The sequence below is a fragment of the Aquarana catesbeiana genome, linkage group LG10 (assembly GCF_042186555.1).
Source record: "Aquarana catesbeiana isolate 2022-GZ linkage group LG10, ASM4218655v1, whole genome shotgun sequence".
NCBI lineage: Eukaryota > Metazoa > Chordata > Amphibia > Anura > Ranidae > Aquarana > Aquarana catesbeiana.
In genome coordinates, this window is record NC_133333.1 from 156185960 (window position 1) to 156208739 (window position 22780).

At 41.7% G+C, this 22780-nt stretch overlaps 1 protein-coding gene across 7 annotated transcripts in view; it reads right to left on the reverse strand.

The window, feature by feature from the left end:
* The window catches only part of LOC141110962 (serine/threonine-protein kinase BRSK2-like), a 495524-nt gene that overhangs the window by 14504 nt on the left and 458240 nt on the right, over positions 1 to 22780 (reverse strand). For 4 of the 7 annotated variants that reach the window (XM_073602807.1, XM_073602805.1, XM_073602806.1 and 1 more), the window contains 5 exons: positions 21027 to 21087; positions 17922 to 18453; positions 14677 to 14725; positions 10601 to 10724; positions 5773 to 5953 (listed from right to left, as the gene is read on the reverse strand). In XM_073602807.1, coding sequence (XP_073458908.1) covers positions 5773 to 5953; positions 10601 to 10724; positions 14677 to 14725; positions 17922 to 18453; positions 21027 to 21087 — 947 coding nt within the window. The remainder of the gene's footprint in view (positions 1 to 5772; positions 5954 to 10600; positions 10725 to 14676; positions 14726 to 17921; positions 18454 to 21026; positions 21088 to 22780) is intronic. The other 3 variants (XM_073602810.1, XM_073602809.1, XM_073602808.1) reach the window with 1 other exon arrangement.

Here is a 22780-nt window from a genome sequence, read left to right on the forward strand (position 1 = left end):
GAACAGATAAACAGACAGTGAAAGCACATAGATGTAGGTACATCTGTATTAATATATAAATACTCAAAATGCATTATTATATAAGAAGTTACATTGCCATGCCTTTTATGTCTCTAGATATTCCGAGGCATACAAATGCCTAAAACTGAAGGCAGTAATAAAGAGAACATTTAAACATGCAAGGTGTCCGTCAAACTTAAGAAAAATTGCAATATCTGATAGAAATTGAAAAATGTGACCTGGTCGTTTGGAATATCTCCAATAATTTTTTAGGTGTGAAACATTTCTAAAAAATTATTTTTCTATCACTCCTCTTCTGCCTGAGCTGTTAAATCATATCTCACAAATTTTATAGACCCAAAGAGTATTACGGTAATCCTAATAGACTCAAATGTCAAATGATCACATTGGCCATGCCATTATTGCATTGACTGCATCTACTTTCTTAAACCTTGCCTTTCCAGGGCCCCAAAAAATGGACTATCCAGCCATAAATGACCAGTTAGGCTGATCAGGGAGATAAGGAGGTAAGGACAATTGATATGAAAGCAGTCCTAAATAGTAATAGCTTCCTTCTACAACTAACTAAAATGTATTGTTCAGATTTTTTTAATAAACTCTTTTTTAAATACATTTTAATACATACAAAACAAGGGAAAATTATCAGCGTTGTAAATGAGATCAAATTCAAGACCCTCTTAAAATTCATACCAGTCTGAAGAGCTTAATTATGGGGGAGCCCTCACATTTTTTTTCTTTCCTTACAGGGCCGTGGATTCTATACCAGACCCTTATCCTAGATGAGGGTCTGATATACATATAAATGTAGGACCCCAATTAGCAAGAGGGGCCCCATAATTCATACCAGGCTCTGATATAGATTTAGGGAGGAACACCATGCAAAAATAAAAAGCAATGCATGGGATCCGCCTAATCCGATCTTAATCCGAGCATGTAGCCTGGCTGACTAAGAAAATGATGAGGGGAGGACGAGCATGACGTCCCCCAAACCATACCAGGCCACATGTCCCAAACATGGAAGATTGTATCTTGCCAGGGGGATTTTGACCTACAGTATCTCACAAAAGTGAGTACACCCCTCACATTTTTGTAAATATTTTATTATATCTTTTCATGTGATGACACTGAAGAAATGACACTTTGCTACAATGTAAAATAGTGAGTGTACAGCTTGTATAACAGTGTATATTTGCCTACCCCTCAAAATAACTCAACACACAGCCATTAATGTCTAAACCACTGGCAACAAAAGTGAGTACACGCCTAAGTGAAAATGGCCAAATTGGGCCCAATTAGACATTTTCCCTCCCTGGTGTCACGTGACTCATTAGTGTTACAAAGTCTCAGGTGTTAATGGGGAGCAGGTGTGTTAAATTTGGTGTTATCGCTCTCACTCTGTCATACTGGTCACTGGAAGTTCAACAGGGCACCTCATGGCAAAGAACTCTCTGAGGATCTGAAAAAAAGAATTGTTGCTCTACATAAAAGATGGTCTAGGCTATAAGAAGATTGCCAAGACCCTAAAACTGAGCTGCAGCACGGTGGCCAAGACCATACAGTGGTTTAACAGGACAGGTTCCACTCAGGACAGGCCTCGCCATGGTCGACCAAGGAAGTTGAGTGCACATGCTCAGCGTCATATCCAGAGGTTGTCTTTGGGAAATAGATGTATGAGTGCTGCCAGCATTGCTGCAGAGGTTGAAGGGGTGGGGGGGGTCAGCCTGTCAGTGCTCAGACCATACGCCGCACACTGCATCAAATTGGTCTGTATGGCTGTCACGCCAGAAGGAAGCCTCTTCTAAAGATGATGCACTAGAAAGCCCGCAAACAGTTTGCTGAAGACAAGCAGACTAAGGACATTACTGAAACCATGTCCTGTGGTCTGATGAGACCAAGATAAACCTATTTGGTTCAGATGGTGCCAAGCATGTGTGGCGGCAACCAGGTGAGAAGTACAAAGACAAGTGCGTCTTGCCTACAGTCAAGCATGGTAGTGGGAGTGTCATGGTCTGGGGCTGCATGGGTGCTGCCAGCACTGGGGAGCTACAGTTCATTGAGGAAACCATGAACCATGACCAATATGTACTATGACATACTGAAACAGAGCATGATCCCCTCCCTTCGGAGATGGGGCCGCAGGACAGTATTCCAACATGATAACAACCCCAAACACACCTCCAAGATGACCACCGCCTTGCTAAAGAAGAAAAAAAGAAAGAGCCCAGCACTATGTATTTTTAGCAATGTGGACTACAATTGCAAAGCATAGCGATCCCAGTCATTTCTATGTACTGTATTGTCCAGCTAGTGCCCAGCATCACTCACTGACATCATATCTGTAAGCCGATCCAAAGGGATTGTGGGACTAGTAGTTCCTCAGAATGGCAGAAGCTGAGGGTAAAGGTGATGGACTGGCCAAGCATGTCTCCAGACCTAAACCCTATTGAGCATCTGTGGGGCATCCTCAAACGGAAGTGGAGGAGCGCAAGGTCTCTAACATCCACCAGCTCTGTGATGTCGTCATGCAGGAGTGGAATAGGACGCCAGTGGCAACCTGTGAAGCTCTGGTGAACTCCTTGCCCAAGAGGGTTAAGGCAGTGCTGGAAAATAATGGTGGCCACACAAAATATTGACACTTTGGGCCCAATTTGGACATTTTCACTTAGGGGTGTACTCACTTTTGTTGCCAGCGGTTTAGACATTAATGGCTGTGTGTTGAGTTATTTTGAGGGGACAGCAAATTTACCCTGTTATACAAGCTGTACACTCACTACTTTACATTGTAGCAAAGTGTCATTTATTCAGTGTTGTCACATGAAAAGATGTAATAAAATATTTACAAAAATGTGAGGGGTATACTCCCTTTTGTGAGATACTGTATATTAATGAGGACAAGGGCCTCTTCCCACAACCCTGGCCCCCAGTGGTGGCTGGTGCTCAAAATTTTGGGGGGGGGGGGCGCAAACAAACTGAAAAATTCTGGAGAAAAAAAACATCAATTGCAGCCTCAGTGTGCCCATCAAACGCAGCCACTGTGCCCATCAATTGCAGCCAATGTACCCATCAAGCGCAGCCACTGTGCCCATCAATTGCAGCCACAGTGCCATCAAACGCAGCCACTGTTCCCATCAATTGCAGCCACTGTGCCCATCAAATGCCACCACTGTGCCCATCAATTGCAGCCACTGTGCCATCAAACACAGCCACTGTGTCCATCAAATGCTTCCACTGTGTCATCAAATGCTGCCACTGTGCACATCGAATGCCACCACTGTGCCATCAAATGCTGCCACTGTGCACATTGAATGCTGCCCCTGTGCCCATCGAATGCCACCACTGTGCCATCAAATGCCACCACTGTGCCATCAAATGCTGCCAATGTGACCGCCTGCCCGTTCGCCGTCTGACCGACACTTACCCTGTCTCCGTGGGGCAGCGGGTGATGGCGGCCAGCGGTATCCTATGTGTGTCTCCTTCCATCCTTCTCATAGGCATCCAATCACAGCGCCTTTCCTTTCAACCAATCAGGTAACAGGTAACAGACCCAAACACCTGATTGGTGGAGAGGCGGTTCAGTGCTAGAATAGCGAATTCACCTATTTTGAAGCCTATTAGAGCCTATGGCTCTAATCAGGTGCTTCAAAAACACCCCCCGCCGCTGTAATTTAGGTGTCCGGTGCCCGAAAAGGGGCCGGACGCCTAAATAGATTCATGCATGAATCTATCCATTGGTCATAGAGGGGGCGGCTGCAGAGGTGAGCGGTGCCCGTGCGCCCTTATGGATGCACCACCATTGCTGGCCCCTGTGGTAGTGGGGGAGTCTGCAGGTGGTATACGTATCGGAATTTGGAAGCCTGCTTAAAGCGACGTTCCACCAATTTAAATGTAACAGCTACAAAAAGTGTAGCTGCTGACTTTTATTAATTGGATGCTCCCCTGTGCCACGGTCCAGTGAAGCGGGAAAACAAAGCCCTGCTCCTCTCTCCCTCCTCTCTGCGGTGCCGGCATTGTAACTGTGGGTGCCCGGCTGTGGCTTCACAACTGGGCATACACTGCACATGCGCGAGCTGCACTGTGCACTGTGAATGGCTGGGCAATCTAATGGGACCTGTACCAGAAGATTGCAGGAGGGAGGGGGGAGAGGTGAACCTCCTTCCGACGCAGAGGAAGTGGGAGCTAGATGCCTCTAAAAAAAAGGGTATATGCTCCCCCCCAAAAAAAAATTACATGCCAAATATGGCATGTCAGGGGGTCACCATCACTTAAAGTGGAAGTTCCATTTTTGGGTGGAACTCCGCTTTAAACAAAAAGAGGGCTCCCAGATACTGCCATCTGACTTGAATAAGTATTGGGTACAATGTTTGACAAGTGAACCCTTAGGAACCTATATTTATGCACAATCTCCATATGAATGGTTATTGGGCCCAGGTGCAAGAGGAGGAACTTGTCCCAATTGACATTAAAGCATGAATACTTACCAAATCCATACAGGATAAAAGGACTAATTGGGATCTGCTAAATAGATCAAAATGTACTCTGCATATAGAGGGAAATTACTCCCCCTCCCCCCCTCAAGAGAGAGGACTGTTAAACCTTTTATATGGGAGGCAGCTTGAATCAGAGCAGCTAAGGGGCTCAATCTGTAGGGCTAATAGGATAGGGGAGAAAGGGTATCCCTGACGAGTGACTCTATGTATGGAGAAGGATGGAGAAATTTCATTACAGTGTATTAACTCTAATCTTTGCCATAGGGGAGTTGTAACACAGCGTAATGAATTGGGTCTAAAACTGAAAATCTGCAGTACCCAAAGCAGGTATGGCCATTCCATTCTATTGAACGCCTTGTGGGAGTCCAGTGAGACCATAGGCTTGCCTTCAGTGTGGGGATGAGCAAACTGGCATTGACATTTGCTTTACATTAAGTGTTTAGTACGGCAGAGACAGCAAGAAGCGTGTATATTGGAACAGATTTCTGTTATCACAAGCGGGGTTCCCAAATCACCAGATTTCCAAAAGAAGGTAAAGTGGTGGACAATAAAGCAAGTTTGGATAAAGAACTAAAGTACTGAGCAGTTAGGCTGTGCTACCTGTTTGTGTCCCAAAGTTTAAATTTCAAATTTGACTGGAGTGTAACTGTAACTGAGCTCAACAAATAGCTTATTAAAGGCAGTGCTTACAACAGTTATTTCAAATTCCAAATTTCCTTGTATGTTCTACAAACATAAGAATAAACTAACATAATTTCCATATCCATCTTTATATGTTCAGCTGCAAGGTAAGAACTGGCCATACTCCAAAGTTAACATAACAGCCTGTCAATTAATGAATCGCTGGTTGAGATGAATTTTTGCGATCAGGGCAGATTGTCCTTGGTGGGAACAAAGCAACTCAGCCCTAGGCTTGTGACAGTCTAATGAATCATGCCTTAATGGGAGGATGTTTGTCCATCACGGGAGATGCTGTCAAGCACAGCTGTCAATCACAGTTTTGCTTTTTGTAACTGTGTAACAGAGTGCTTGACAAATTTACAGAATAAAAGAATGATTGACAATTTGGCCTCTTAGAATCTTCTGCAGCAGCTGAGGCATGTCATCCCCACAGAGGAATCTTACACTTGCTCCCAGTTTTTCTGAATACTGTGTATGTGTTAAACTGTCTAGCAGCCTGTTATCCATTCGATTAATTCATCCTAACATAAAAAAACCTGTCCTCCCTATTTGTTCTTGCCATTTGCATGCAAGGCAAGTTTACCTGATATTAGAGTGAAGGTCACAGAGTAGATGCCATTCTCTTTTTGTGCTTCAGCTCCCTCGGAGTAACTGATGTCCACCTGAAATTTGACAGGTTTTTGGAACACAGATGGACCCCCTGATGACTTGTACTCCGCTCTGAAGCTGGTCTGAGAGATCACGCTGTGACTTAAGCTTGGGATCTAAAGTAAGATAAAAAGAAGGAATTAAGCAAAACGTTTAACTGTTCTATTGTAAGCTTTACAAGCTATGTTGTGTTTAACAGTGAATTTTTGCTGTAAAATATACTCTGCTTTAGGAGGCTATGGGAAATGTTGGCAGTATACAGAAGATAATAAACAGCAAAAACTTTGACATGTTGCTGCACTAAAACTCCCAGGGTGCTCAACTAGCAAGAAACAAGTGGTCACATAAGGGTATCATTCATATTCACATTATAATAGAAGTACAAGTTGTCTTTCCAATTGTAGGCATATTAGTCCTAGGACTGGGCAATATAAAAACAACAATTTAATGTAGGGGAGTGCAAAAAAAAAAAAGCATCTTTCTTTATTGTATATCACAGGACACAGAGGAGTTCATAATCATTACTACATGGGTTATACTACCACATTCAGGTGAATGGACACTGGCCAACAAAAAAGGCAAGAATTCCCACCCCTCCCAGCAGGGGCGGATCCACCAGAGTCTAGTCTCGGGAGGGGCACTGCCAGAAAATATATTTTTTCTGGGTACATCTATCGGGGAAATGGCTGGTGTTGGCGCTTCAATCATCACGGCACCATGGTTGTTATGGTGTCAGGATGATTGAAGCGCATTATTACTATTATTACATTGTTATAAAAAATTAAATAGTTTAACTCACCATAATGCAGAATCAGTGGGAGCCCCGAGTGTGTCACTTGCCACGTCACCTGTCACCAGATGCAGATTGTCTCTTGCCACGTCGCCTGCCACATGTTGCGGATTGTCACTTGCCACGTCGCCTGTCACCAGATGCAGATTGTCACTTGCCACGTCGCCTGCCACGTTGCGGATTGTCACTTGCATGTCACTTGCCACGTCGCCTGCCACATGTTGCAGATTGTCACTTGCCATGTCGCCTGTCACCAGATGCAGATTGTCACTTGCCACCTGCTAAGGTGGTCTCTTGTGTCCCAGAGACAGGCAGCAGAGAGATGATGTAATCTCTCTGCTGCCGCAGCTGCCTGCATGGTGGGGGGGAACTGCAGGGATGCAGGGCGGGCGGTGAGAGATGATGTCATCTCTCTGCTCCCCCGCCCGCCTGCTCCCTGATTGGCCACACATGTCAGCGGTGCTCTGTCACCTATGGAGCGCCCGGCGGCTCTTTTACTCACAGAACCGCCCAGCGGCTCTTTTACTCACAGAGCCGCCCAGCGGCTCTCTCTCTCACGGAGCCGCCCGGCGACTCTTTTACTCACGGAGCCGCCCAGCGGCTCTCTCTCTCACGGAGCCGCCCGACGGCTCTTTTACTCACGGAGCCGCCCAGCGGCTCTCTCTCTCACGGAGCCGCCCGGCGGCTCTTTTACTCACAGAGCCGCCCGGTGGCTCTCTCACAGTGACACTCACCTGCATTTCTCGGAGGGGGCAATTGCCCCGTTGCCCCCCCCCCCTGGATCCGCCCCTGCCTCCCAGCTCAGCTAAACCTCAGTTTTGTGCTGGTGTCTGAAGGTGATGGATGCTTTCCTGAGTCTCTCTGAAGATCACTTTTTCAGGGATAGAAAATTAACCTCTAGGAAGTACTATCATACTTGGGCACCTTTTTTTACTTTTTCTGAAATTCATAAGTTCTATTGTTGACTGTATGGCATGGGGAAGATTCTAACCTTTCTCCAATCTGGTCTGGAGATGTCCTTGGCTTTGGGTATCATCAAGGGACAAATCCTGGCCTTGACTGTGCTTTTTACAAGACCTGTTGTGTCTCATTCTTTGGTCAAAGCTTTTGTTTAGGTAGTCACTCAAATTGTTCCTCATGTGTCCCCCTCTATCTCCATGGAATCTTAACTTGGTTTTGTTGGCTTTGTCCTACTCCATCCTTGAACCTCACTAAGAGGGATTCCCTTGCCGCTTCTTATGCACAAGGTTGTCTTTTTGGTGGCCATTATCTCAGCTTACAGAGTCTTGGAGTTAGTTACTTTCCTGCAAGTAACCTTTCCTGTTTTTTCACCAGGATACAGTGGTGCTGAGATCTCAGTCCTCTTTCTTGCCTAAGGTGGTTTCTTTGTTTCACTTAAATCAGGACAATGTGTTGCCATCCTTTTGTCCTACTCCTAAAGAAAAGGTGCTTCACACTTTGGTTGTTTGGACTGTTTGCATTCTCTCTCATTTCTACAGCTTTGTTTTGACAGTCTGATTCCGTTTGTTCTACCTAAAGGACTTGGTAAGGGTCAGGCAGCTTCTATATCCATTATTTCCAGGTGGATTTGTCAGCTCATTTCTCGAGCCTATGAGATCAAGGGAGAGGATAGTACTTTCCTGGTTAAGGCCCATTTCTCTAGAAATGTTTTAGAAATTGGACAGACTGAGCAGACTTTACCGGTACCAGTGAAGGACGATCAAGACATAATAATATTAAATATCTCTTTGCTTCATCAGTAAACAAAGTACGCTCCCACCACCCCAGGTACAGGTTGGCATACAATGGGGCACAACATGTCCCCATCACAACCCCCTGCACCTGGAGGTAGCGAAAAAACGTAAATATGTTCTTATTTAAAATGTGGTGCAGCAACTGCACCACAAAGGTATTATATGGTTTTGTCACCACATCCATCTCATTTATTAAAATTTCCACCACTGAAATCCCACATTGATGCGGGATACTGTATAGCACCTCCACATCAATAGAGACTAGTATACTGTCTGGTGGTATATTGATATTATATAGTTTTTTCAATAAATCCATAGTGTCCTGAATATATGATGCAAGTTCTAAGACATGGGGTCACAAAAAGGCATCCACCAATCGACTTCTCTTCTCAGTTTTAGCCCCAATTCCTGAAATAATTGGGCGTCCAGGAGGTTTAATTATGTTCTTATGGGTTTATGGCAGGGAGTAGAAAGATGGAACTCGTGGATAGGGTACCTTCAAAGCCTCAAAGATTTACTTATCAATAATTCCATTTGTATAGGCATTATTTACAATCCTATCATATTCATTGTTAAATTCATGGATGCTCTCTTCTGAAATGAGGGCATACCGCTCTCCATTAGAGAGTATATCAAGACACATTTGCCGATAGCAGTTCGTATCCATCACCACTACATTCCCGCCTTTGTCAGCCATTTTTATGGTTAAGTCCCTATTTTTTTATAATTGGTTATCGCCCGCTGTTTCTCAAAAGTTATGTTATTGGTATCATGAAGAGCTCTAAAGTTCAATTTTTTAATGTCAGATGTAACCTGAGACAGAAACGTCCAAATATTGGGATTAGTCTTCAAAGGGGGAAATTGCATGGATTTTTTATGAAACTTCTGAGTTTCTATGTGGGACTGTGCCTGAGGGGAGACACCCGGTTGATCCTCTGGGGGACCCCCCTCGGCAGAACCCCCCCAGAGCAGTGTCATTCTCATCCAATAAATCCATGAGGTCTTTAAAGGCCATTAGGTCCCTTACTGTGAACCCTTTCCATTGTTCACGTTCAGTAGTCTCTTGTTTTTTCTTTTTCCTTTCTTTATCATACATATATTTATAGGTTAATCTTCTAGCAAAGGGATTGAGATCTTTTACTACCTCAAAATTGTCTGCCCATGAGGCTGGACAAAAACTGAGGCCTAGGCCCAAGACTTTGATTTCAGACTGGGTGAGTACTCTAGAGCAGTGGTCATCAACCCTGTCCTCAGGGCCCACTAACAGGCCAGGTTTGTAAGATAACTGAAATACATCACAGGTGATATCATTTGCTGCTCAGTGATTGCAGTATTCTAGTCTGCATCTCCCCAAGGTAATACATAAAACCTGGCCTGTTAGTGGGCCCCGAGGACAGGGTTGATGACCACTGCTCTAGAGGATAGATTTATGACCTGTAACTGATGTTTATCTATTTGCTCTTGTATGTATATCGATCTAGGTTGTGAAGAGCAGTCTGCTTGTTGGGCTGATCCTGGACCGGAGGAAATAATTGAAAATCCTTTTCTTTTGTGCTTTTAGGAATAGTTTCTACATTTCAGGGAGTATTCATATGTGTCTGTGTATATATTTGGGGGAACATGGATATCCAATTAGAACCCATCAGTACATTGGACCCCGTAGCACTCCTCATGTTAGTCTGTTCTCCACCAAGTGACCCATCACCAACCATACTGTCTGTGCCTGCGTCAGAATCAGAGTGTTTATCATGTACATGCTTCTTGATTTTCTCTTGAAAAGTCAGTGCCTCCTGGGTCATTCAGAATCAGGCTTCTGTTATTGAAGTTTGTAAGGCTGCTTCCTGGTCTTCACATGTTTATAAAGTTCAACCAGGTTGATGGTTTTGCCTCTGATGACACCAATTTCAGGTCTTGCAGCCAGCTTTGTTCCCCTTTTCTGTTTGGGGATTTGGGCTTGTTGGCCTTGTTGCTGTGTTACCCACCCCTCATATTCATTGCTTTGCTACATCTCATGTAGTAATGACTATTAACAACTCTGTGTCCTGTGATATACGATAAAGAAATTAGGACTATGTTTTATACATTATGCCTTACCACATATATCTTCCGTAAATACTAATTTGCAACAGTTGGCATTTATTTTGTCAAAAATCATGACCTGCATTTCTTTTATTATTACAGAAATAAATACAGATGCAGAAAATTAAGATCATACTTACTGAGAGGAAAGCATGGACGATATCAGCCTTTATAGAGCTGAGAGGTTTGTCTTTGATTACTACAAATATCTGTTCTTCTTTATCTAAATTAATGAAATTACCAAACCAGGACTTCTTTGCAAGCCTAAAATGAGACAAAGTAAATGGTTAGATGGGATTCTAAATGTTATGGTTACAAAGATAGTTTAAATTAATTTATTTAACATGAAGAGCTCAGTGAGCTTACAAAGAGAAAAGCCTGTGCCAGTGACAAGTGCATTTGCTATCACTGCCCTGATAAAAATATTTCAGAAGAGGAGAAAAAGATATGTATGTATGTGTATATATATATATATATATATATATATATATATATATATATAAAATCATTTTTTGTGGAGTTGCTTGATGTGTTATTTTTTACTGCCCCTTCAATGCACATCAGTCAGCTCATTAAAATCAATGCAATCCTCGTGTGGCTTTATGTCAGTATGGATGAGTTTAAAGTTTGGTCTGAACACAAGTTATGGGAGGTGAACATCATGTCTAATAGATTACTACAGCTATTATACATGACAGCTTCCTGCTGCCAATGATTTTTAAGGATGCCACGGGTGTAGGCACCACCGAGTCCTTAGGCTACTTTCACACAGAGTCGTTTTTCAGTCGTTTTAGCACTAAAAATACAGCCTGTAAAGCGCCTGAAAAGCACCTCTCAAACCTCCACAGTGTAAAAGACCAGGTGCTTTCACACTTGGGCAGTGCACTTACAGGACGTGAAAAAAAGTCCTGCAAGCAGAATCTTTGGGGCGGTGCAGGAGCGTTGTATACACCGTTTCTAAACCGCCCCATCATTGAAATCAATGGACAGCGCTGCCGAAGCGCCTGCAAAGCACTTCGGCAGTGGCACTTTTCGGGAGCTTTTAACCTTCCTTAACCCCTTCTTTTGGGTTAAAAGCGCCCTGCTCCCACCAGCACAGCGCCGGTAAAGCGCAACTAAAACGTGCGGCGCTTTGTCTTAACAACCAGAGATGTAACCAGCCCCATTCACTTACATGAATGAGAATCCCTGGCCATGAATGTAAAATAGTGGGGGTAGTTTGGAAAAGATGGAGTGTGTTCCTCTCTTGAGGTCTGGTATGAATTTTAAGAAGGACCCAACATAAGATAAAAAATAAATAAATAAAGTATAAGTCCCACTCCCCCGTTTTTTTTTGTTTTTTTAACCAGTCCCCCTTTTTTTTAATTAAAAAAACTGTCAAAAACTGTGTCTGTCTTTTTTACACTTTACTTTTTTTGTGAATATAAATACAATGCAGCCATTACTAATTCGATGCCCCCTAATTGTTAAAGTGGGTTTCCAGAGTTTAATAAGCCCCAACGCCCGCAAGCTTCCACACCCACCGGTCAGGGTTGTGGGAAGAGGCGCCTGTCCTCATCAACACGGGGACAAAAGTTCTTTGCCAAGGGGTTCCACCTTCCCCATGTTGAGGGCTTGTGACCTGGTGTGGTTCAGGAATGTAGGTGGTATGCTTGCCCCCGCCCTTTCCTGACCTACCAGGCTGCATGCTCAGATAAGGGTCTGGTATAGATTTTTTGGGGGAACCTCTTGCTTTTTTAATAATCTTTGGTTGGGATTTCCCCTTAAAATGCATATCAGACCAGATAGGCCTGCTGTGAATTAGCGGGGGGAACTCCATGCCCTTTTTTTTTTATCGTGATCTCTCTTTAACTTCTATATCACATCCTTATCTAGGCTAAGGGTCTGGTACAGTATAGATAAATGGATAAATCTCTGGCTGCTTTGTTTACAAACAGAATGCAGAGGCCAAGAGCTCTCATTTTACTGTCAATTTAAGCATGCTTTTTTTTTGTTAGTGTCAGGTTTGCTGTAGTAGGTTGTATACATCTTACACAGGCATGTCACAGACCATGTCACAGGCAGGTTCAAGGAATCCCTCAGGCTTGTTTTTTAAAGGAATTTTGCTTTTTTAATGGTTCACATTAAGCACTGCAAAAATCGCTGCTCTTCACCATAATTTTAAGTGTATAAAGGTGGTCATACACTATACAATCTGATTGTACAATCTCCCTTAGATCTGCCATCAATTATATAGTGTAAGGGCCTGTCTGATTGGATATAGAGTGATTGGCTAGATAGGTGTTTCCTCCTATTATATAAATTTGGTAAATCTAAAGAAGATTGTACAATCAGATTGTATAGTGTATGGCCATCTTTATACACCTAAAATTACTAGTTGCTCTTTCAGTGCACACCAAACACAGAAGCAAACACATATTTTGCCATGTGAAAAAACAAGTGGCAAATGCTGAAAAACGCACAGTAAAAAACATGCAACCCACAAAATGCCAACACGTCCCATAAGCCACATATAACACAGCCCATTTAAATTAACGGGCTGCCCTATGTGTGTCACAGGAAAAATGAGCCACAAAACGTTCGCTTCCACTATGCTAGATGTGAATGAGGCCTGAAAGTGAAATTGGTGCAATAACACAAGAACAATCAGGCTCCATTCACATTTGTGTGTTTCCTTGCATTTTAGAAAGGCATCAAAAATCGCAGTAAAAAACACACCAAGCTCCACTCTAAAAAAATTCTGGAGCTTCTTTGGGGCGATTGCTGCGTGTAGGGCAGCACATTCAGGTGGATGGGCTGCCCTATGTGTGATGAGTGAAAATGCTCCAAAAGCCCCCCCCCCGCTAAAAACAAAGATGCATATGGGAATGCGAGGTCCCGCTATGCAGAGATGTGAATGGGGCGTGACAGCTGAGTGTTTCTGTCTACTCCCTTCTATGAACTTGTATAAAGATGGCCATACACTATGCAAACTGATTGTGTATTTATTGAGAAGGGTGATCACTGATTGATTGCATTTCATTTAAAAAATGTGCAGCTGGGAAGGTAAGGGTGGATGATGCAGGGTGTATGCTAATGAGGTCAGCTGGTCAACTCTTTCCTGTGTCATGACCTAAAGTCTGTAAGAAAGACAGACAGAAGCAATAGATACGTTTGGAAACATGGATTAAGGACAGTAAGGTACATGTCTGTAGTTTTTATGGAAGTGAACTGAAGCAATGGCACGTACATGCCGTTTGCTTCAGTGAGTGTGCCGTTACCAGTGGCTCCCGCGTGCAGTGACGTAATCGCGGCTCCGGCCAGTCACATAGACGGAGCCACGATACCCGGAAATAACCCCTGGGTGTGATGTCGCCGGCCGGTGCTGTGTACTGGCACTGCTGCAAGGGCTTCGATCTCAGGTGAGTATTACATAATGAGCTAGTATGCTATGCATACTAGCTCATTATGCCTTTGTCTTGCAGGTGTTAGTTTTTTGTTTTTTCAAAGTGGGTTTACAATCACTTTAAGATGAACTCTGTTCACTGCAGGTGGAAAATAAGTCAGCTGGCAAAGGGTGAGGACAATATATTGAGTCCTAAGAACTCATGTATTCAGGGATAATTGTAGACAAAGTGAAAAACAGATCCACCCTCCAATTTCCTTATTTATTTATTTAAAAGGTCTAGGAAATATTTTTTTTAATATGATAGACTGGAAAGGAAGTTGAGCTTACAGAAGGAAGACGTTTGGGGTGAGCAAATCTATCATGGTGATGTTCACTGGTAGTCCACCAATATGCAAGTGGCATGGAACTGACGTGGAGTTTGTAAAGTTACAGTATAACCTCAGAATAGTGTGGTCACCCTTCTTTTATAATGCAACACAGCAAAGATATGTGGTTCATTAGAGTATGTATACCACTTTACAAATATTTCCAATTTAAAATTGTTGAGCTAGAGATCCATTTTAATATCTCTCTGATATGATAATGGTTCATCTGTATCCACATTTTTGAAAACCCAACAGGTCTCTGGAAGATCAAAATTGAACACAGCATGAAAAGGTCTTTAGGGGAAAAATCTTTAGTAGAATACTCACAGCTTCTACCTTTTTTCAGAGTGAAAAAAAACTTTTATTAGCTGCTGCGACTCTATAAGCCATCCTTCAGACATTCTGATATATGAGGCTCATTATGTTCTGTCCTTATCTATTACAGTTAATGAAGTGTACTCACTCTGGTGAGGATTCTGGAGTAAGACTTGACATTTCTTCGGGAGTCGGCACTATGCAAAATACAAGCATAATTAAAAAGGAGCAGATAAAACGCATTACCAATAAAACTGCATAGAAATATCCTCTAATGGAAATCAGAGTATTGTTTTAAAATTAGCTGCTCAATGCTTAAACATAATAAGTATCATTTGCATCTACTTTCCTTCTTATATTTATTACAGTAATAAAATATAGTATGAGTAAGGAATGTAAGAAAAAAAGATGTAAAAATAGGATGTAAAAATTATTTAAGGTAAACTGTGCAGATAAGTTAATATATGCTTTTTTGCCTTTTTAGATGCGGTAATTTGCAGTCTTGACCCAATAATCTAACATACAAAGGGGCCGTAGGTATAAATGTTTTCAAACAAGATTCACACAACTCTCATTTAGGAATCAATCACATTTCCAGTAGGATTTGGTTGGAAAAATGTGTGAAACCTGGGTGAAAGTTTTACAAACCTTGCATGAAAACATAAGTGGACCCTTAAGTGTTTATGCTTACTCTCTCCATCTTATTATATTAACTGATTGTAAAGATTAGAATGACCCTGTCAGGGGTTAACAAAATTAAAATTGCAGCACTTACATTTGGTGGTCTATTCACAGGAACTTTTCTTTGTAGCAGAACTACTAGTAGCAATCCTATTCTACATTTCCAGGTATGTGGAATAGCGTGTCTCCTGCTGGTCGCTGTAGTTCCTCCCATCAGCCTGTCCTGCAGTGATTAGGAGTCTAAAAGAGGAAACCGCAGCAGCCAGCAGGGAAGACACTCTTCTACCAGCCCAGGGGAGTGGAATATGATCAGTGGTAGCTGCTCTCCTACAGAGCAAAGTTTCGGCAAATGGGCAGGTAAGTAAAATGCTGCTTTCTTCACAGGGTACTGTTATTTTAATTTTGGTAACCCCTGGACAGGGTCATTTTAAAGAACAAAATCTTTGAACTTGTTGAACCTGTTGCATAGCAGGCAAATAACTTCTTTTCCTGGTTTAGAGCTGCTCTGTTATCACATCTGGCCACACACCGACCCTGCTTTAGTTTTCAATCCTTTTGGTATGTTTATTAAGGTGTATGTCTAGCTAAAATGTGGCTGTAAGACCACTCACAATCACACCTACCGGAACTAATCAGTTGGGAAGATCAGAATTCCTTCCCCGATTGACATTGTTCTGTCCTGTGATGAGCAGCATCTGCCAGTGCTGTTCTCCCATTCTACCTACCCTCTTCATTGACATAAACATGAATATGAAACTTGCACCAAAATAACACAATTGTGCATGCACTACCATGTCTGGGGGTAACTTCACAGTCAGGGTGACACTAACTTGCTGATCCCCTTCTAAAATCAATAGGCAAAAAGAAATGACCAAGGAGGTATATGAGCTTTAAAGTGTGCCAGTCAGTCATTTGTGATAGTCCTCCCTATTAGCAGACGCTACACAAAGCCTTCTACAACCTTTACCTGCCTGAAAAACCATCTCTGTGTAACTCTATTGAATTAGTATTACTGTGTTATTACAGACCTGACTTCAAGGCTATTCACCATCAACTGCCTTCCCTTTGGCCAGTGAGTGCCACTTAGTGGCCAGTAAGGGAACTCTCCCAAGAAATTGAAGGGCTATTGGCAGTGTGCTAACACAACAGCCTGTTTATTATTGTGTCCTTGGTATGTTTCTCTTTTTCTCCCTCCTGCTTTGCCTCCAATTAGTGCAGTCTCTAGCTCAGGGGTGCTTAAACTGTGGACCTCCAGGTGTTGCAGAACTACAAGTCCCATGAGGCATTGAAAGGCTGACAATTACAAGCATGACTTCCAAAGGCAGAGGCATAAGTAGCTGGACACTCCCTGGCCCACCCTAGTGTGCAGTTCAACATCTTCAACTAACACTATGTTAGATTCAACCTCTGTGTCTTATTGAAGAGTATGTCACCTGTGGATTTTTCCAAGTCAGCAAGTGGTCATACTGTCCCTACAGACTGGGTCTAGGAAGTATGTCATTCGATATATCTTAATTTGAAACAGAACAAGCAGAGCTTAGTCCTGAAGACAGACCCCCAATAAAAAATGAAATGTGTATAAGAGAGGCACACAGGGAAATGTTCCCAAGCAATAAAGATAATAGGAGCATCTGGCTTTGCATACTGTGTTCATCGGCATTACCTTTCCCTGGTTAAACACCTGTTTGTATAACAGAGGGTTCAAAACAACATGACGCTGTACAAAGGAGCATGTTGAAGTCTAACTAAAGGCAAAACATTTTTTTTTAGTTTTAGATGGAGTGAGGGGATTAGAACACTTGTCAGTTTTTATTGCTGTCTGTGCCCCCTCTCTATTTGTCTTGTTTACCTATATCATTATACATGTAAGTAAGGGAAAATCCCAAATTTTGGGTTGCCCCAGAAAAGTAATAACATCTTCCAATGGGAAAACTAGTCCTGGTGACCTGGGGGTCCCCAAGGAATTCCTTTAATTTGCATGGATTTCCTCTCACTTCCTGTTTGGCTATGGGACAGGAAGTGAAGGGAAATCTCTGCAATGGGACATAGATGGCAAAAAATAAATAAACAAGGGTTATAACCCTCCCTTACTTTATCCAAAATTAAAAAAAAAAAAAAAAAAAAAAAAATTTTGCCTAGATTTCTACTTTAAATCTAATATACAGCTTACTATTAGCTATGCCCTGACTGGTAGCACCCCTACTTATATTAAGTATGTATTTAACCCATAGAGGGGTCAGTGAAGTTTACAAAAAAGGACTAATGCTGAAGGGACTGACCACATTACAAAATGCATAATTCCATAGTGGTAAATTAACGCTTCAAAATATTTAATGAATTTTGAATCTGAAACTCTTACTTGAGGGCCTTCTACTGTATCAATCATGTATCTGCTCTTAGAACATTTACTTTTCAACATATAGAAAGGCTGATGGGTTTGCTTTAAAATACAGAAAAATATATCATTTTAAAACTGATTAACCCCAGAGGTGTTGTAGAACATGGTAAAATCATTCTAAATGTTATCTTTAAAGTTTAACATCTCAATTTCAGTTAATAATATTCTTTTTTATTTATTTTTTTTTCTATCCTGATCTGTTTGAACCTGTTAGTTGGCACAAGGCAACAACCATTTTATTTAATCTGTAATACTGCAGCTCATTCAACAATGTGCCACTAGATGGCAAGCTGATGCAGAACAATTTAACCTACCTTGCAATTTCCGACGATGGAAGCGCGGGGATCCCAGAAAACTATTCTTGATAGAGTTGAGCCGTGTCTTCCAAGCCACTCCACCAACACCAGGACTGGAGGGAGGGGTGCCACTAGGTGTCCCAGTCGGACTGTCCTTGGGCGTATGTACTGGGGTGCCCAGCGGGGTAGGGAGGGGGCTACCTCGGGGAGAAGGGTGAGGGGTCACCTGCGGCAAAGGGATAGATTTGGTGGTGGATTTAGTACCAGGGAAAAAACGAGCAGGCAATGAGGAAGGGAAGAAAGGTGGGGATAAAGGGGAGCGATGGGGTGAAGTTGAGGAGTCATGCGGTGGGGAGGAGGCAGTCATGGTAATGGGTAAGGGATTGGATTTAATAGTGTGGAGGGGCTTCTCTCCCAGGCTGGTCTTAGCAGGCAGTGTCTGGGTCTTCGGGTCAGGCTGACGGTGAGCAGCTTTGGATTGCCAGATGGCACGGGGATCCTCCCCATCAACGGCTTCCAGCGGTGTGGGGGAGAAAGTGAAAACGGGACTCTGGCAAGGGGGGACAGAAAAGTGCCCAATAGGCATTGATGTTTGACAATGAGATGGAGCAATGTGGTAGGACATGGTGTCTATTGCTGTGTGCTCAATATATATAACAGACACAAACCTTTGTCAATGCCAAAATTAAAAAGGGCCAGTAAACAGCAAAGAATTCAAGGCTAAGTTTCCATTTTGTACATTATCACACATGTGGAATGACTAGCACAGTAAATGTAGTCTTGCATTGAAGGCATGCTATAGTATGTGCCCATTGTATGCTACGTACGTGTTTTGTTTGTGTAAATAAATATAAATATATATATATATATATATATATATATATATATATATATATATATATACACACACACACACACACACACACACACACACACACACACTTTTTTTCAGGGTTACTGAATCCAGGAAGGTATGAAGATCTGTGCCAGCTTGCTAATAATATTGGGCCTAAGACCAATTATATGTTACACTGAATGATATAAAAAGGTGGATCATGAAGTCTTTTCAATTATATAGAGTATGTCACTAAGAATTAGGTACAACAACTGTTAACTGTAGTGTAGTGTATGACAGTGGTAACTACAGTAAGTCATAGACATCAGGTTGTAAGCTTTAATTTCCAGCTAGGTAAGCCTCTACCACATATTATATGCTCAGTTTAAAGTGTTACTAACTGGGTTACACAGCAGAGTTCTGTTGCTTAATGATGACTTATGGGTAGTATGTGTACACAAGTGCTGCGATCGCTAATCTTGCTTAATTAATACTGTTGGTTTAGGGCTCTCAGGATGCAGGATTTTAATTCATTTATTTTTGTCTTTTAGTTGGATTCAGAGGATGCAGAATTTAATGTATTTAGGTTTGTCTTTTGGTCAGATTCAATGGACATAGACATGTGTTTTTTTTTCAACCAGATGAACTTCTAAGTATAGTAATAAAGGGTTCGGAAATCATTACGATACATCATCGATATAATGGCTGCTATTTATAGTAATGTAATATATTAATGTATAATTTATACATCTTGTTGCCACATGATGTGACCTAAAAGGTCTGTTTATAAAGAATCAAAAGATGGATTAACCCAGGGTTCAAAATACATCCCCACACTAATGCTGTATGTGGATGCCAAATAGATTCTTCCTATTATTTATTACACGTTTTCATAGTTGGTAAGCTTGAATAAAGACAATAGTCCATCCAGTTCAACCTGTGAAATTATTTATTGTGTTCATGTGTTTTCATGTTTTTGGGTAAATGCTGGCTCTTAGATGTGACTAATATGTGATGTATGTGATCATAGTCCCTAGCACAGTCTGTACCTTAAATAAATGCTGCATCGATCTGACCAATTTTCATTTTTGTATGGTAGCAGATCAGTGCCCAGACCAGGTTTGTAGCTCTCTTCCTATTATAACATGTTGTCCACTGCCATTGTCCATTACAAATGTAGTATTATGTGTATATTTAAAAGTAAAATTTTTTAGCTGGTATAGGTCAGAGAGAGAAGATAGTTTTGATGCATTTGGTCAGCTGAAACATACTGCAATGTGTTAAATAGATTCACCTTTATATCCCGATCTTCCTATGGCTATCGCTCACGTTGTGAAAACTGTGGCCTGCTGCACAATCCCCTTCTACAATGACTTTGCTGGGAAAATCCTAACACCTAGGATTGTGTGTGTGAGATGGGCAGAGGTGCAGGTCACAAGTTGCATTAGGTTCATAGACCCCAGACTCACCACCCCCAGGACAGTCAATTACTACAGATCAGTTTGGCGGAGTTGTCCTTTCAAAAGTAAATTGATCAAAGTTATTGAAGGAAGCCTGCAGGTAAAATTCCAGTGATATTCAGGTATTGTGATACATGTTCTTATTTTCTTTATATTTCATGAGTCTCTGGCCTGGCACATATCAGTTGTCCGGTCAGTGACTTACCAATGGTGAAGCAAGGATAACAATGACTGCCCTGAAACATAACAACTCCCATACACACTATCTGACTGCTTCTAGATTCCAAGTCTTGCCTTCTTGCTTTAAAGTATGTTATATGTGCCTAGTGAGGGGCTATGAGGGCACCTGATGTAAACAAATTTACATAAAAACTTCATGATATATTCCTTTTTATATCAAATGTGCAAATAAAAGTTTATTTTAACATACCAGTACTCCACATCCACAAAATTTGAAGTGTGTCTATGTCAATAGCCCAGAGTTTTGTTTCTTTGGTATCTTTATTCACTTAAAAATTAAATTCAAGAATCTTATAAATGTATTTTAAACTGGTTGCTGTAGAAACTCAGAATCATATCTACAGTAACAATGATAAGCCATGCAAAATTTTGTATTACAACATAAAGGGGAAAAAAAGAGAGAACCTATCTGTTAAAATTGTAAGAGAACTGCTGATGATGTTTGCAATGTAGGGTGTCATGGTGTGATAATGCAGGTTGTTGTAGTGATGGCATGATATGCCACAAACAGGATGTGATAAAGTGCAGTCTGGACACTGTTGCTGTCATATTATCTGTAATATTAGGAATTTCATTTTTAATACTTACCCTTGGACTGCTGAGAGGGCTAGATGACAGGCCAGTTGATGCACCACTGACAGACCTAGACCTGCAAAAGAAAGATCTATCACCCACTACTCATGGAACAAAGAAACGGACACCTTGCTGCCATATTTTAAAATGTGTGCTTTAAAGGATTAGATTTCAGAGGGATAGATATATAGGTCAAGTATTGTGATTTGGAGCTGCTTATTCCTGCTCTATCCAGCTGTTTCAAGTGATTTCTCTTCTTATAAAACAATACACTGTCTTTATCTATAAGAAAATCCTCTATTGTCTTTTACCTATGCGGTAATAGCATAAGCACATACTTTTTTCATCATATTACAGTAGCTGACATTGGGGTGACTCATTTGTCATGGATATCGGTAAATTTCAAATCAAATAACTATTTTTCTATTACTCTGTGAACCAGCCTCTGTATTATAAATAACTTATTTTTTGAACAGAATTATAGAAACATATTGCATAAATCAATATTTTTTTCCTTTTATTCATTGTAATGTTTTAAGGCTTTTTTGATAAACAATATTTACTTGATAACTGTTGTCTTTGCAAACTTATTGGGCTAAATGCAATATGTCAATACCCTATGAGTCAGGGGCTGTCACTTTAAGCCCCGATTCACTAATGCCCCATTTCCACAGAGCAGATCGGTTTGGTTTGGTTCGGTTTGGTACGGCATGTTATTTTGAGTGTTTCCATTATGAAAGCGGCCCATACAACCGCACCGCACCATTCTGGGTCCTGCTTCAGATGTGGGGCCATAGAAAATGGTACAGTTCGGTTAGGACGGAGCTACGATACATTCCACTGATTGGCGGACGTGTGACACCATGCCAAGCATTTTTTCTAAACCCACGTATGGCCCCTGGCGGTCCCACTTGCAGTGGAAACGCTCACCTGAATAGGCCAGACCATTCTAGGCCTTCCAAACTGTACTGACCTGAACCGATCCGCTCAGTGGAAATGAGGCAATATATGTGGTGAGGGAAGTGCAGGGAATCCTGAGCGTTTTCTGCACCGCAATGAAATCATACACCATCATGAGATCTGCCAGCGGTGTCAATGTTAAATTCATTACAACCCAAAGCAAGTCGAAACACCCATGCAATCCAATTCTGGTACGGCAAAAAAAAGATGCCTGCACCTTTTTCATGCAGTGTGGTGTGAATTGAGCCCATAAAAAATGAAGCATGGTCTAATACAAAAGTTGTACAAGCTAGGACCTAACAGAGAGGAACCAATGAATGAATCATTTTTATCTTCACACAGAAAACAAAGCTGTAATTCGCACTGGACTAGTGTGAACCCAGCCTTAATGTTGCATCAGGGGCAGAGAGGGATTATGGCCACATTACTGCTGAGTTACTATAGAAAATTAAAGCGAAACCTCATTCTATCAACCAACATTGACTATTTATAATCCTTATGCTATGAGCATTAGTAACTAGATAGGAAAGTATATCATATTCACTTATTTGAAACTTTTTTTTTTTTACATTTCTTCAGTTGTTTCCTGGTTTCCAGGCCTAGGAAAATGATGTTATACATCACAGGAGTCTTCAGGAGGGGGGATGAGGGGCTTTCTCAGCTAAATACACCCTCCTGTCTGCATACCTGAGCTAAGTGCAGATGGATTTCAGGAAGTCGGAATGTTACATGAATAATTTGCCCTTACTCAAGATGGTCATGGCCAGAAATGCAAAGTTTTTAAATGATTTCTCCACAATAAAACCTGT